The sequence below is a fragment of the Castor canadensis genome, chromosome 2, assembly GCF_047511655.1.
Source record: "Castor canadensis chromosome 2, mCasCan1.hap1v2, whole genome shotgun sequence".
Classification (NCBI taxonomy): domain Eukaryota; kingdom Metazoa; phylum Chordata; class Mammalia; order Rodentia; family Castoridae; genus Castor; species Castor canadensis.
The window spans coordinates 72,655,768-72,670,748 of record NC_133387.1 but is presented as its reverse complement, the minus strand read 5'-3'; the positions used below and the strand labels follow the sequence as shown (position 1 = coordinate 72,670,748).

Here is a 14,981-nt window from a genome sequence, read left to right as displayed (position 1 = left end):
TCCTTTCATCTGCGCTGGCTGGCATTGCCCTAGTATTGGAGAAAAAGCAAATTTGCAAGCTGGTTAGTTAAGTGTTGCTTTTTTAAAAAACACATCACACACAAATTATTTTGTCTGTCTTACTTTTTTATGTTCTGTTGTTGTTTGTTTTGGGGTTTGGTTGGTTGTTTCTATTGTTTTGTTTTGTTTGCAGTAATGGATTTTGAATTCAGGGCCTTATGCTCACTAGTCAGGCACTCTACTACTTGAGCCATTCCCCTGCCCATGATAGATATTTTTATTAACAGTGGGTTGCAAACTGAATTTTTAGAAATCAAATCCCACTAGCTGCAGGAATGTGTCACATACGCTTTATCTTCCTTTCTAGTTAAACATCACTAGACAGTGATTCCTGAAACTTAGGCTTTGGCTTTTTTTTTTCCCTGACTCTTTGTTAAGTTGCTTTGTAAGTAAGTAATTTCCTAGTGGGGATTACTGTTTAAAGAAGGCCTACAATAAATTATTTTACAAGCTTGGATATATTTGTTTTTATCATGTGCCTTGTCACTAGGTTTTTCTGGTAACCCTAAGGCCAGACGTCCTAATATTGGTAGCCTAGTGGCAGGCATGATAACAAATAGTGGACTGCAAACCTAACTCCTGGGGGTTTTGTTTGCTTGCTTATTTGTTTCACTCAGTTCTTCACTTGCAAAAATGGATAGTGGAAGACCACAAAAAACTAGTGGAAAACTGATGTCAAAGCAGAGACCAAAATGAAGAAATAGGAAAAATAAATAAATAACTTGAAAAAGAATCCAGGGAGCCCCCAAACACCCCAAAATTGTCTGTGATATCCCCAGAGAGAAGATAGTACATGATAAAGCAAGAACAAGAAACCGTTTTTAAAAAGAATAGGAACAGCTGTAAAATAAGCAGGAAATATGCATAATGAACATGCAAACCATATGGTTCAAAAATTAAGAATTTCTATTCATGTTTTTTTTTTTGACAGTACTGGGGTTTGAACTCAGGGCCTCATGCTTCCTAGGCAGGAACACTACCACTTGAGCCACTCCACCAGCCCAAGAATTTCAAAGTGGTACCATGAGAGTATTAAACCAAGTATGGCACCCTTCTGAGACCAGGGACCTTTGTGACTGCACACCCATGACACTGGGCCCTGGAGAAAGAAAGCTCTGGGAAATGAAATATATGACAGCATAAACTTAAAAATTGAAACGAAAGGTTGGAAGATAAAAGAAGGAAATCACCTACAAAACTGGACACAAAGATAGAAAAACAAATAATAAAAGTGAAAGATAGCTCAAGAGCTTTTCAATGCAAATGTGTTTGCAGTTCCAGCAGAGGACAGAGAAAACAGAGAGAAGGAAATAATTCTAGAAGTAATTCAAGGCAAGTTTCCAAACTGAAGAACATGAATTCCATAGATTGAAAGGGCCAATGCAAAGCACTTAGTATGGCATATTTAATTACCTTGGATAAAGATCATTTCCCAACAGAGAAAAAAACAAAATCAAAGCAAGACCCAGGCGATGAGCAAAGTTGGAAGGAAAACCATCATGTCCATCTAACCAGGAACTGAGATCTACCTACTATGAGAGTCTGGAGGCAGGGAGGGGGTTGGGGGAGCAAAGAGAGGGGTGGAAAGTGTACCACAGTAAGAAGTCAGTAGAGAAGTCTCCATGAAAATTCCAGTACAAGCAAGAAAAGCATTCAATTTGCAAACTGGGAACAAGAGCAAACACTTTGAAAAAAGAAAAGAAGAAACCTGTTTCCACTAAAAGAGTCAGAGGCCTCTTGAGTGCAGGAATGATGCGTTGGGGAAAGAAGCTCCTGATTTTTAATATAAAATGTGTAGAGCTAGTACCCTTGTAACTACATGTGTTAATAATTTAATGATTAAAATTGAATTAAAAAGTAGATAAGGATTCACCTGAGGTTTGCGTGGGACTCCAACAGATGTGACACTAATGATGCTTTTCTCTTCAGATTCCCGGTACATTCTCCTGCCTGTCGTGTTACATCACCTCCACATTCACTTGCAAGAACAGAAGGACCTTATCATGTGCGCACGTATCCTTAGCAATGTATTTTGTCTCATCAAGAAAAATAGCTCTGTAAGTACATACAAGCCATGGTATGTAGTTCCTAACAAATGGCTTCTAGAAATAAAATTTTAAACAGCTTCAAAGAAACCCCACTAAAAGAGGAACCCTCTGAGACTCTCTTTCATTTGCAGCTGGGCTGAACTTTCTGCTTCTTCTTGGAAGGAATTTTTTTTTCACCTTGTGGGATTATTTTAACCCCGAATAACCTGGCTTTCCTAAACTTGCATTTCAAGGAAGAACTGAGTATCAAGGGAAAAAATTCTGAAAGCTCAAACCTTCCCACATGTGTCAACCTTGCCCTCTGTGGCAAAACGAATTACTGCTTGCAAAGTGAGGTCTTACAGGCCATTGTGTGAAAGGCAGTGTGGTGATGCTCAGTTCTTGGCCCTTGGACCTGGTCCATGGAGATTGTGGAAGCAGAGGATAGCCCCAGGAGACTAGGCATACCTTGCAACACAATCATTACTTGGTCCCAACAGTAATCCCCAAATGTTAGGGCTTTGGGGTTCCTGTCGATATACTTGACTCTTGATGCAGTGTGATTGCATTAGAGTGCAGTACAGAATGAGAAAAATGGCATGCTTGCTTGTAAATGGGCCAACTCAGAGTCCTCGTGCTCATGGCTCAGGGCTATGCTGTGAAATCCACATGGGGAGGATATCCTGTTCCTGTTCTGTCGATCTGCAACCACTGAGTAAGCACTGCACTCATGGTAGCAGGTTGTACAAAGCAGAGTTTGGTGGTGAGGGCTGAGCCTCCTGCTCCTCTGCTTCCTGTCACCTCTGTGTTGTGGTTTCCCCATTTTTGTCAAGGTTATGATCAGCTTCTGAAGAACAGGAATAGTACCTTAGGGGAGGTGGTGTGGGAACAGAGTTGGCATTTGCGAGCAAAAGGCTAGAAGCTCTACATCTGAATGTATAATATAAAGGATCTACATGGAAAGACAGTTCACTTTTACTCACCCCACGATCCAGGCCCAGGTCATCTGGAAGTAGGTAGAGCAGGGGTGACCAGGAGAAGGCATTGGTTCTGCTTTACAAGTCCCCACTACTCAATTCAACAATGAATAGCCAACCCATGCCTGATTAGACAGTTTTCCAAGTTATAAACTCTGGGTAAAATGTAAGCTACATGTTGACTACACGATCAAAAGCAAATAGCAGACATGGAGGTGGTTTCTTTCTATTTCTCTTTGTCTGTTTCAATTTGGAAGTTGCAGTCAGGATTTGGACTAGCTGATAAGGAACTGAGAGCAGAAACCAAATCACCAGGGAAAAACCTTGGTAGTTATCTTGTATGTATAAGAAAGTTTATCATAAAATTTAGCCAAAAGCCTCTTTCAAACTCGCCATTTTTAAAGGTACACCTTGCAAAGAGCTATCTTCTCAGTAGGGAGTGTTATACACAGGAGTTTTGTCTTGTAAAGATATAAGAACCCAAGTCCATTCTGTAACAATCGATACACAGCCATTCAAGTTTCTCTCTCAAAGTCCTGACTCTTGGGAAGTATAAACTGCTTCAGGAAAGCAGTCTTTACTGTGGCCACTGATTCCAAGTCCGCTCGGAAGCCAAAATATTCACCTAGACTGAGTGCCGTGCCCTAATGTTTACATTTAGGATTTGTAAGAAATCATTTTCGCAGGAATAGTCATTTGCACATAAACTAGTCTTAGAAATTGACTGTGTGACTCACTCCAGTGTCAGCACAATCAGGAGTCAGGAAATTATAGACCTGAAGAACCAGGAGAGACCTGGGAAAGAGTAAGGCTCAGAGAGACAAAGTGCCTTGCCCAAGGTGCATGCGCGTGTCAGGGCAGAGCTGGCCTCCTGACTTGTCCATATGCTTTTGGATCTCTTATTTGTGACTCAGCTTTCCACTGCACAGCCCAGCGGCATACTCTTGGATGAGCTATTAACCTCTCTAAGCCTTTCCTTTGGGTAAGAATGTCATTACCAGGCAAGGCCCAGATCTCTCACCATCTTGAGTTCTCTGAGCCCCCGAGTTTATATTTAGAAATGGACATTTTCCCCTTTGCCATTAAAGAGAGATTAAGGTACATATGAAGCTACAGTTTTCCGAATGCTTTACTTTTTTCTCTTAAGGAAAAGTCTGTGTTAGAAGAAATAGATGTGATTGTGACCAGCCTTCTGGACATCCTGCTAAGGACCATCCTGGAGATCACCAGTCGACCTCAGCCGTCCGGCTCCACAATGCGGCTCCAGTTCCAGGACGTCACCGTAAGACGATAAAGCAGTGGCCCATGGAAGAGGCCTAGTGGTGCTCCTTAGAGCTTCACCCACTTTGAGAGGGGCATGCCACAAGCATCCGGGAAATTGGGCCCTGGGAGAGTGACCTCTGAGCAGGTCATATGTTTGAGGTTACCTCCACTTTACAAGAAAACAGGCTTTAGCCTGTTTGTTAAAACAGCTTAGAATGAGCAGTTTTTAATTGGATACTAGCTCTTTGCCCATTCACCTATGATTTCACCCTAGTCAGCTTGGTGACTTTCCTTTCCCTTCATCTATCAAATTGCCTGAGGAACCAAGAACAGTGAATAAACCCATGAGAGCCAGAGCCCCTATGTTCTGAAAACTCTAATTTTTTCACTATGACTGCCGGTTCTTAACGTTTCTGAGCTTCAGCTTGCTCAGTTATGAAATGGCAAGGTTTAACTTGGCAAAATTCTCAGGGGCCTTCCAAGCTTCACTGTCTTATGACTGTAATGTGACATGATTCATGTAAGATACTAAGAAATAAGATATCTGGTAGTGTATATATGTGTCTATATGTTTATATTTGTATATGCACACTTTATTTGGTTATTCATTTGTTTGTTGGCAGTGCTGGAGATTGAACCCAGGATCTCGTATAAGCTAGGCAATCACTGTACCTCTGAGCTATATAGCTAACCTTCATACAAATATATTTCTATTTAAAACTTACATTCAGTTGACTAAAAAACAAAAATTAGGTCTTTAAAGAATATTCTTCCAGCTAAATGTGGTGGCATACACCTTTGCAATCCCAGCTTTCCTTGGGAGGCAGAAATCAGGAGGGTCATGGTTTGAGGCTAGACCATGCCAAAAATAAGTTAGTGTGACTCCATGTCAACAAACAAGCCAGGCGTGTGGTACATGCCTATAATCCCAGCTGTGTGGGAAATGTGGGTAAGAAGATTGTGGTCCCAGGACAGCCCCAGCAAAAAGCATGAGACAGTGTCCAAAAAATAATGAAGGCAAAAAATAAGGCTGGAGGTGTGGCTCAAGTAGTACAGCACTTGCTGAGCAACATGAGGCTCTGAGTTCAAACCTCAGAAACACCAAAAAAAAGAAAAGAAAAAAGAATATCCTTCCAAATAAGAGCCATCATTTGCAGAAATGAAAATGGATGCTATAGTTCCCACATACAAATTATTTACAGAGGTGCCTCTTATTTTATCTTCTTTTAGTGCTGAGGTTTATCTGAATTCTGGTTTAGGAACCCTTTATTTTAGTAAACTGGGGTTTAGAATAGTATGGAATACTTATTAATGTAGGTGAAAGCTGTGCTGTCTGGTTTATAGAGGAGGGTGAATTGCAGTTTCTCGTTATTGGATGGAATTGTACCTGTGAAATGGTACTTCATGAACTTGGCACGTTACCTGGCCCATAAAAAGTGGCTCACAACACAAGGAAGGTATGAGGATAGGTAAGACACCTAAAAAACTAGATAGCATTTGTTGCCCTCATCGCAGAGAAACTAAAGCAGGTACCTTAAAAGCAACTGAGGCCAATAGGAAAAGGGGAACAGGAACTAGAGAAAATGTTAGATCAAAAAGAATTAACCTAGAAGGTAACACCCATGCACAGGAAATCAATGTGAGTCAACTCCCTGTATAGCTATCCTTATCTCAACCAGCAAAAACCCTTGTTCCTTCCTATTACTGCTTATACTCTCTCTACAACAAAATTAGAGATAAGGGCAAAATAGTTTCTGCTGGGTATTGAGGGGGTGGGGGGAGAGGGAGGGGGCGGAGTAGGTAAGGAAGGGGGTGGGGGAAGGGGGGAGAAATGACCCAAACATTGTATGCTCATATGAATAAAAGAAAAATTAAAAAATAAATAAAAGTGGCTCACAGCTTACACTGCTTAAAGCCGCTGGAGCTCATGCATTTCAAGATTTGGGGCTTGGATTTTCAAACTTTTTTGCTTCTTTTTTTTCACTTTTTTAAAGTTAAATTTTTTATTTTGAGATAAATGTAGACTTACATGCAGCCAAACATAAAGATAGCCATTGTTCCTATTACCAAATTTCCTCAATGGTAACCTCCTGCATCGTTCTAGAACAAAATCACACCCGGAATGGGGATATGAATACAGTGAAGAAGCTTCCTCCACCCCAAGGGTTCCTCAGGCTTCCCCTCCCTCCCGCTTCTACCTCCTTCCAAACCCCTGGCAAGCACAACTCAGTTTTCCATTTCTGTGATGGTGTCATTTCAAGAATGTTATTGAAGTAGAATCATACACTCTGTGATTGGCTTTGTTTTTAAAGCCTCATAGTTTTCTGCGTATGTATCAGCACTTCCTTTTTTATATATTTCCATGGTATGGATATACCACAACGTGTTTAGCCATTCGGTATTGAAGGTCATTGGGATTGTTTCCAGACTTGGGCTATTTTAGAAAGCTTTTATAAACATTTGTGTAGATGTTTTTATGTGGGCATAAGTCTTCATTTCTACGATATAAATTCCCAGGGGTATAGTTGCCAAACCATATTGTAGCTGCATGTTCAGGTTTTTAAAGAAACTGCTAAAATTTTTTTTCTATAGAGCCATTTTCTATTCCTATAGGTACATAGTCTGAAAAAATCCAGCTTCTCAATATCCTCATCGTTATTTAATGTTGTCACTTTGTGTTTGGGATGGTGCACTCTGATGGGTATATAAGTGATATCTTATTGTGTTTTTAATTTGCATTTCCCTGATAACTAATTACACCCCACACATCTTTTTATGCACTTATTTCCCATCTTTGACTCTTCCTCAGGGATGGTTCTTTCATGTTTTTTTCCCATTTTCTAGATGCCTTTACTATTGAGTGCTAAGAGTTCTTTATACATTCTAGATACTCTGTAGCTCATCAGTCAGTATGTGGTTTGAGAATATTTTCTCCCACTCTGAGGCTTGGTTTTTCATCCTCTAACAGGGTTTGCAAAAGCAAATATTTTTAATTTTAATGAAGTCCAGTTTGTTGAATTCTTTTTTCTGTTTGTGGATGGTGCTTTTGGTATCATGTCTAAGAATTCTTTTTATATAGGCCTGAAGATTACAACCTAGTTTTTTTCCTAAAAGTATTATTTTAGTTATTTATTTATTTATTTTTGTGGGATTAGGGTTTGAATTCAGGGCTTCATGCTTGCAAAGCAGGAAACTCACAAAGCAGTTGCTCTACCTTTTGAGCCACACCTCCAGTCACAATTTCATAATTAACATTTAGGTCCATGAACTATTTTGAGTTAATTTTTGTTTAAGGTGTGTCAGACCTCTGTCATCTCCATGTTGACATCTATCAATGGTCTTGTTTCACTCAATTTGAGATCTTCTTGGTTCTCGCTATAATGTGTGATTTTCATTTGAAGTCTGAATATTTCTGGATATAAGATTCTGGGTCTTATTTAAGCCTTCTGTTTTAGCCAATTTCATGTGACACCACTCAGCTAGGGAAGAGGAAGATACCAACTTACTATGGGCAGATGAGGCAGAAGTCCAGGTCTCTCATTTGACCTCCATTGACACCTGAGGGAAGAGGGCTTTTTGGGTTTTTTTGTTTGTTTTGTTTTGTTTTATGGGGTGTTTTTGTGATACTGGGGTTTGAACTTAGGGACTTATGCTTGCTAGGCAGGTGCTGTACCACTTGACCCATTCCACCAGCCCCTGGAAGAGGGCTTCTTATTACTGCTAGGGGAGATGAAAAGTTCCAACCATACACATGGCCTCTACTGACACCACTGTGGGAATGGTCTTGTTATTAGTGGGCAGTAGTGAACATCTTGACTCTCCACTAGGCCTCCTCTGATGCCACCCAGAGGGGAAGGAAAAATTCCATTAATCATTGCCAGGTGGAGGTGGAAGTCCAGGTTCCCCATACTGTCACTGATACAACCCACTGGGGACAAAAGAACCTGTTTCCTATTGAGCTTCCTCTGAAACTCCTCTGGGAGCGATATTGGACCACCTCATTACCACCTCGTGAGGGTGGAAATCTAGGTGTCCACTTGTCCTCTGTAGATGAGTGACGAACCCAACATTTTTTGTGATGTTCAGTTGGAGTAGAACAGTTATTTAGTGAAAACATTGTCTTGCTAAGGACCCCCTTTCTTGGTTCTTTGGTTACAAAGCAAGCCTCTATTAGGGCCTTTCCTTTCCCTCAACAATGTGGGCATTTCAGGATTGCCTGCTTTTTTAGCTCCAAGTTGGGGTATACAAGGCAAGAAGAAAACCCAGATAACTCAGCAACATATCCTTCTTTGGGTTCCAAGTTTCCTGGTCCACCTGTCTTCTTTCTTCACTTGCAGTCTTTTGTTTATTTTACATATAATATCCAGGTTTTTCATTGTGCTTAGGAGGATAAGTAGGGAGACAGACCCTTCACCAGAAGACAGTCTACTTTATGGTTTTGATGTTAATATTTAAACTGTTTCCTGAAACTGAAGCTCTTACATAATTCTGAAATTATAATAACACAGCAAATAAAATAGCAGCAAATGCTGGACAGGTCAAAAGCTACAATACTTTTCTAAGCTGCTTTGTATCTACTGTAGAAGTGCAGGGCTGTGGTACACCACATCTCTATGGGATATAGCCATCCTTATGCATCACAATGTAATAACCAGTGCAAGGAGAGAGATCCAAGATGGCAAGGGAGACAGAGCAGCAGACCTCTTGTGAGCTGACCCAGAGATCCTATGGAGAAGCTGGAGACACGCCTGACTGAGGTAAAACTCCAGGGAAAGCCAAAAACACGGCACTCTAAAGACTTAGATCATGGCAGGCTTCACCACACCACAATCTAATAAAAGAACAGCCACCCTGTAGCTCTGCAGAGCCGCTGCTCCGTTCTGCCAGGCTCTCCGCCCCTCGGGCTGCGCCAGGCCACAGCTCTGTGCCAGACCCACACATAGTGGGTCACCCATCCCTCAGCCGCACCAGCCTCCAACCCCAGACCTACACCATGCCAGAATACCAGCTCCTTGGCCGAGCTGCCGGATCCACGACCACCAGGATCCCTGCTACCAGACCTCACCGGACCCCAGCCTGGAGGGGTCCCACAGATCGCAGATACCCGCCCCTCCCCCCGAGCCCACTGCCCGTCGGGCCCTGCTGAGCCCCAGCCAGTGTGGGACAATCGGACCCCCACCCCAACATCAGGCCCTGCCTGGCTCTAGCTCTGTGTGGAACTACTGGAGCCCTGCCCCGCTGGGACAGACACCATCCTGATGTGAGACGGCCAGACCCACCAGCCTGCCAGGAACCCCGCTCCCTGTGCTGAGCAGACCCCAGCTCTACAGGCTTTCCAGATAACCGCTCCACCAGGCTCCTGCTCGGCTGCCACTAGAGGGTTCCAAGCGTGCCTAAGAGACACTCACAGACTGGACTGGACACTAAAGAACTAAAAACAACTAAGCCTGCAATCCTACTGTTCCAGAATTGGTGATTATTTTTTTTTTCTCCCTTTAAGGGTTTGGTAGCCTGGTTTGCTGTTTGATCACCCACCATCTCTCCCATTTTTTTTTCTTTATTTCTTTCTTTCCTCTTTTTCTCTCTTCTCTCTTCCTTTTATGTTCCCTTTTCTTTCTCTTTTTTATCCTTCTCTCATGACCCTGTTATTATTAATATTGTAACCCAGCTAATTCCAAATTACACACAGTCCAGGGACAGAAATGGTACCTAGTGGAAATATGGGAAGAAGAAAAAGGGATGGAAACCATTCTTCCCCAAAAAATAAAGTAGTACGGGATTTAGAGCAAAATGAAGAAAACGGATACTCAGACCAGGCTCCAACAAAACAAAGATAAACTATACCAAGGAACCCAATGAAGAACACAAGAAAACACTGAAAGAAAAAATTCTACAAGTAATTAATGAGAATTTCATAGAGATGCTACTAGACATGGTCAACCAAAATATACATGAAGCATTCAAGAAATTCCAAGACAACAAAACTCAAGAATATCAGAAAACACAGAAACAAATAAATGAAATCATAGGAGCCCTAAACAAACACCAAACTGAAACAAAGATCACCATAAGCAGAGAGATAAATGAATTAAGGGCAACAATTCACAATATTAAAGAAGTAACCCATGATATGGAAAACCTCAAAAAAAAAAGAATGAAACAGAAATACAAAACAAAATGGAAGGCCATTCCAGCAAAATAGAACAAACAGAAGACAGAATCTCAGAACTTGAAGATGAAATGGTAATTAAAGGAAAAACTGAACAACTATTAGTTAAAAAACTCAAGACCTGTGAAAAGAAAATGCAAGAACTCAGTGACTCCATCAAAAGACCAAACCTGAGAATCATGGGCATTGAAGAGGGAGAAGAGGTTCAAGCAAAATGAATTCATAATATTTTCAACAAAATAATAACAGAAAATTTCCCAAATCTAGAGAAAACTGAGCCCATTCAGGTACAGGAAGCCTCCAGAACACTGAACAGACCTGACCAAAATAGAACTACCCCATGACATATTATCATTAAAACAGCAAATACAGAGACTAGAGAAAGAGTATTGAAGGCTGTAAGAGAGAAAAAACAAATAACATACAAAGGTAAACCCATCAAAATCAGAGCAGACTTCTCAACAGAAACATTAAAAGCAAGAAGAGCATGGTGTGAGGTCTTCCAAGCACTGAATGAAAATAACTTCAATCCTAGGATACTCTACCCAGCAAAACTATCATTCAAAGTAGATGGAGCAATAAAAGGCTTACATGATGAGCCGAAATCAAAACAATATATGACCACCAAGCCACCACTACAAAAGATTCTCCAAGGAATTCTGCACACAGAAAATGAAAGCAAACAAAACCATGAAAGGGCAGGCAATACCAAACCAAAGGAGAAGAAAAGGCAAGAAAGCAAAGAGTAACACTGATTCAGCTACACACAATCAAACTCTTAATCAACAAAGACAACTACATGACAGGGATCACCACGTACTTATCAACACTAACACTGAATGTTAATGGACTAAATTCCCCCATCAAAAGACACTGATTGGCAAACTGGATTAAAAAGGAAGATCCAACAATCTGCTGCCTACAGGAGACCCACCTCATTGACAGAAATACGCACTGGCTGAGAGTGAAAGGCTGGAAGAAGATTTACCAAGCCAGTGGTCCCCGAAAACAGGCAGGAGTAGCCATACTTATTTCGTACAAAGTAGACTTTAAATCTACATTGATCAAACAAGATAAAGGAGGACACTCCATACTAATAAAAGGGGAAATAGACCAAAAGGAAATAATAATTATCAACCTATATGCACCCAATGTCAATGCACCCAATTTCATCAAACATACCCTGAAGGACCTAAAAACATATATAAATTCCAACACAGTGATATTGGGAGACCTTAATACTCCCCTATCACCAATAGATAGGTCATCCAAACAAAAAAAATCAATAAAGAAATCCTAGAACTAAACCACACCATAGATCAAATGAACCTAGCTGATGTCTATAGAATATTTCATCCAACTTCTACACAATACACATCCTTCTCAGCAGCCCATGGAACCTTCTCAAAAATTGATCATATCTTAGGGCACAAAGCAAGCCTCAGCAAATATGAGAAAAAAGAAATAATCCCATGCATTCTATCTGAACACAATGCATTAAAACTAGAAATCAACAACAAAAACAGCAGTAAAAAGCATGTAAGGAATTGCAAGCTGAACAACACATTGCTCAATGACGAGTGGGTCATTGATGAAATAAAAGAGAAAATTAAAAGGTTCCTGGAAGTTAATGAAAATGAAAACACGACCTACCAGAACCTATGGGACACAGCAAAGGCAGTCCTGAGAGGAAAGTTTATAGCCATGAGTGCATATATTAAAAGGACAGAAAGATCTCAAATCAATGACCTAACACTATAGGTCAAACACCTAGAAAAACAAGAACAAGTAAATCCCAAAACAAGCAGTAGGAAAGAAATAATTAAAATAAGGGCTGAAATCAATGAAATAGAAACAAACAAAAAAAAAGTACAAAGAATCAATGAAACAAAAAGCTGGTTCTTTGAAAAAATAAATAAGATTGATAGACCCCTGGCATACCTGACTAAAATGAGGAGAGAAAAAACCCAAATCAGTAAAATCAGAAATGCAAAAGGGGAGATAACAACAAACACAACAGAAATCCAGGAAATCATCAGTGACTACTTTGAGAGCCTATACTCTAATAAATTTGAAAATCTTGAGGAAATGGACAGATTTCTAGAAACTTACGACCACCCAAAACTGAACCAAGAAGATAACAATCACCTGAATAGATCTATAACACAGAAAGAAATTGAAGCAGCAATCAAAAGTCTCCTGAAAAAGAAAAGTCCAGGACCTGATAGATTCACTGCTGAAGTCTATCAGAAGAACTAATACCAACTCTCCTTAAACTGTTCCACAAAATAGAAAGGGAAGGAACACTGCCTAACTCAATTCTATGAAGCCAATATAACTCTCATCCCAAAACCAGACAAAGACACCTCCAAAAAGGAGAATTATAGGCCAATTTCCTTAATGAATATTGATGCAAAAATCCTTAATAAAATAATGGCAAACCGAATCCAACAACACATCAGAAAGATCATACTCCACAACCAAGTCAGCTTCATCCCAGGAATGCAGGGATGGTTCAACATACGCAATTCTATAAATGTAATACAGCACATTAATGGAAGAAAAGACAAAAACCTCTTGATCATCTCAATAGATGCAGAAAAAGCCTTCAACAAGATCCAATACCACTTCATAAAAGCTCTAAGAAAACTAGGAATAGAAAGAATATACCTCAACGTTGTAAAGGCTATTTATGACAAACCTACAGCAAACATCATACTTAACAGTGAAAAACTGAAACCATTCCCCCTAAAATTAGGAATGAGACAAGGGTGCCCACTACCTCCACTCCTATTCAACATAGTACTGGAATTCCTAGCCAGAGCAATTAGGCAAGAAGAAGAAATAAAAGGAATACAAATAGGTAAAGAAACTGTCAAGATATCCTTATTTGCAGATGATATGATCCTATACCTTAAAGACCCAAAAAACTCTACCCAAAAACTCTTAGACACCATAAATAGCTACAGTAAGGTGGCAGGATACAAAACCAACCTACAAAAATCATTAGCTTTTCTATAAACCAACAATGAACAAACTGAGAAGGAATATAAGGAAACAATTCCATTCACTATAGCCTCAAAAAAATAATCAAATACCTAGGAGTAAGGTTAACAAAAGATGTGAATGAACTCTATAAGGAGAACTACAAACTCCTGAAGAAAGAGATCAAGGAAGACTACAGAAGATGGAAAGATCTCCTGTGCTCATGGATCGGTAGAATCAACATAGTAAAAATGGCTATACTACCAAAAGCAGTTTACATGTTTAATGCAATTCCCATCAAAATCCCAATGACATTCATCACAGAGATGGAAAACTCTACCCTAAAGTTTATTTGGAAACACAAGAGACCGCGAATAGCCAAGGCAATACTCAGCAAAAAAAGCAATGCTGGAGGTATCACAATACCTGACTTCAAACTATATTACAAAGCAATAGCAATAAAAACAGCATGGTACTGGCACAAAAACAGACATGAAGACCAGTAGAACAGAATAGAGGACCCAGATATGAAGCCACACAACTATACCCACCTCATTTTTGACAAAGGTGCCAAAAACATACGATGGAGAAAAGACAGCCTCTTCAACAAATGTTGCTGGGAAAAGTGGTTACCCATCTGCAAGAAACTGAAGCTAGACACATGTCTATCACCCCGTACTAGTATCAACTCAAAATGGATCAAGGACCTAAATATCAGACCTGAAACTCTGAAGTTACTACGGGAAGGAGCAGGAAACACTCTGGAACAGATAGGTATAGGCAAAGACTTCCTCAATAAAACCCCAGCAGCCCAGCAACTAAGAGAAAGGATGGACAAATGGGACTTCATAAAATTAAAAAGCTTCTGCACAACAAAAGAAATGGTCTCTAAACTGAAGAGATCACACACAGAGTGGGAGAAAATATTTGCCAGCTATACATCAGACAATGGACTGATAACCAGAATATACAGGGAACTTAAGAAACTAAACTCTCCTAAAATCAATGAACCAATTAAAAAATGGGCAACTGAACTTAATAGATCTTTCTCAAAAGAAGAAATTCAAATGGCAAAAAAACACATGAAAAAATGCTCACCATCTCAAGCCATAAAGGAAATGCAAATCAAAACCACACTAAGATTCCTCCTCACCCCTGTTAGAATAGCCTTCATCAAAAACACCACCAACAACATGTGTTGGTGAGGATGTGAGGAAAAAGGAACCCTAATCCACTGCTGGTGGCAATGCAAGCTGGTGCAACCACTCTGGAAAAAAATTTGGAGACTCCTTAAAAATCTAAACATAGACCTGCCATATGATCCAGCAATCCCACTCCTGGGGATATACCCAAAGAAATACAACACAGGTTACTCCAGAGGCACCTGCACATCCAAGTTTATTACAGTGCTAGTCACAGTAGCCAAGTTATGGAAATAACCAAGATGCCCCACTACTGACGAATGGATCAAGAAAATGTGGTATTTATACACAATGTAAT

General features: G+C 40.2%; 1 protein-coding gene across 5 annotated transcripts in view; it reads left to right on the top strand.

Annotated features, from left to right (window-relative positions):
- The window catches only part of Dock4 (dedicator of cytokinesis 4), a 433,717-nt gene that overhangs the window by 317,786 nt on the left and 100,950 nt on the right, over positions 1-14,981 (top strand). For all 5 annotated transcript variants that reach the window (XM_074065045.1, XM_074065044.1, XM_074065046.1 and 2 more), the window contains exons 24-25: positions 1,990-2,117; positions 4,212-4,346. In XM_074065045.1, coding sequence (XP_073921146.1) covers positions 1,990-2,117; positions 4,212-4,346 — 263 coding nt within the window. The remainder of the gene's footprint in view (positions 1-1,989; positions 2,118-4,211; positions 4,347-14,981) is intronic.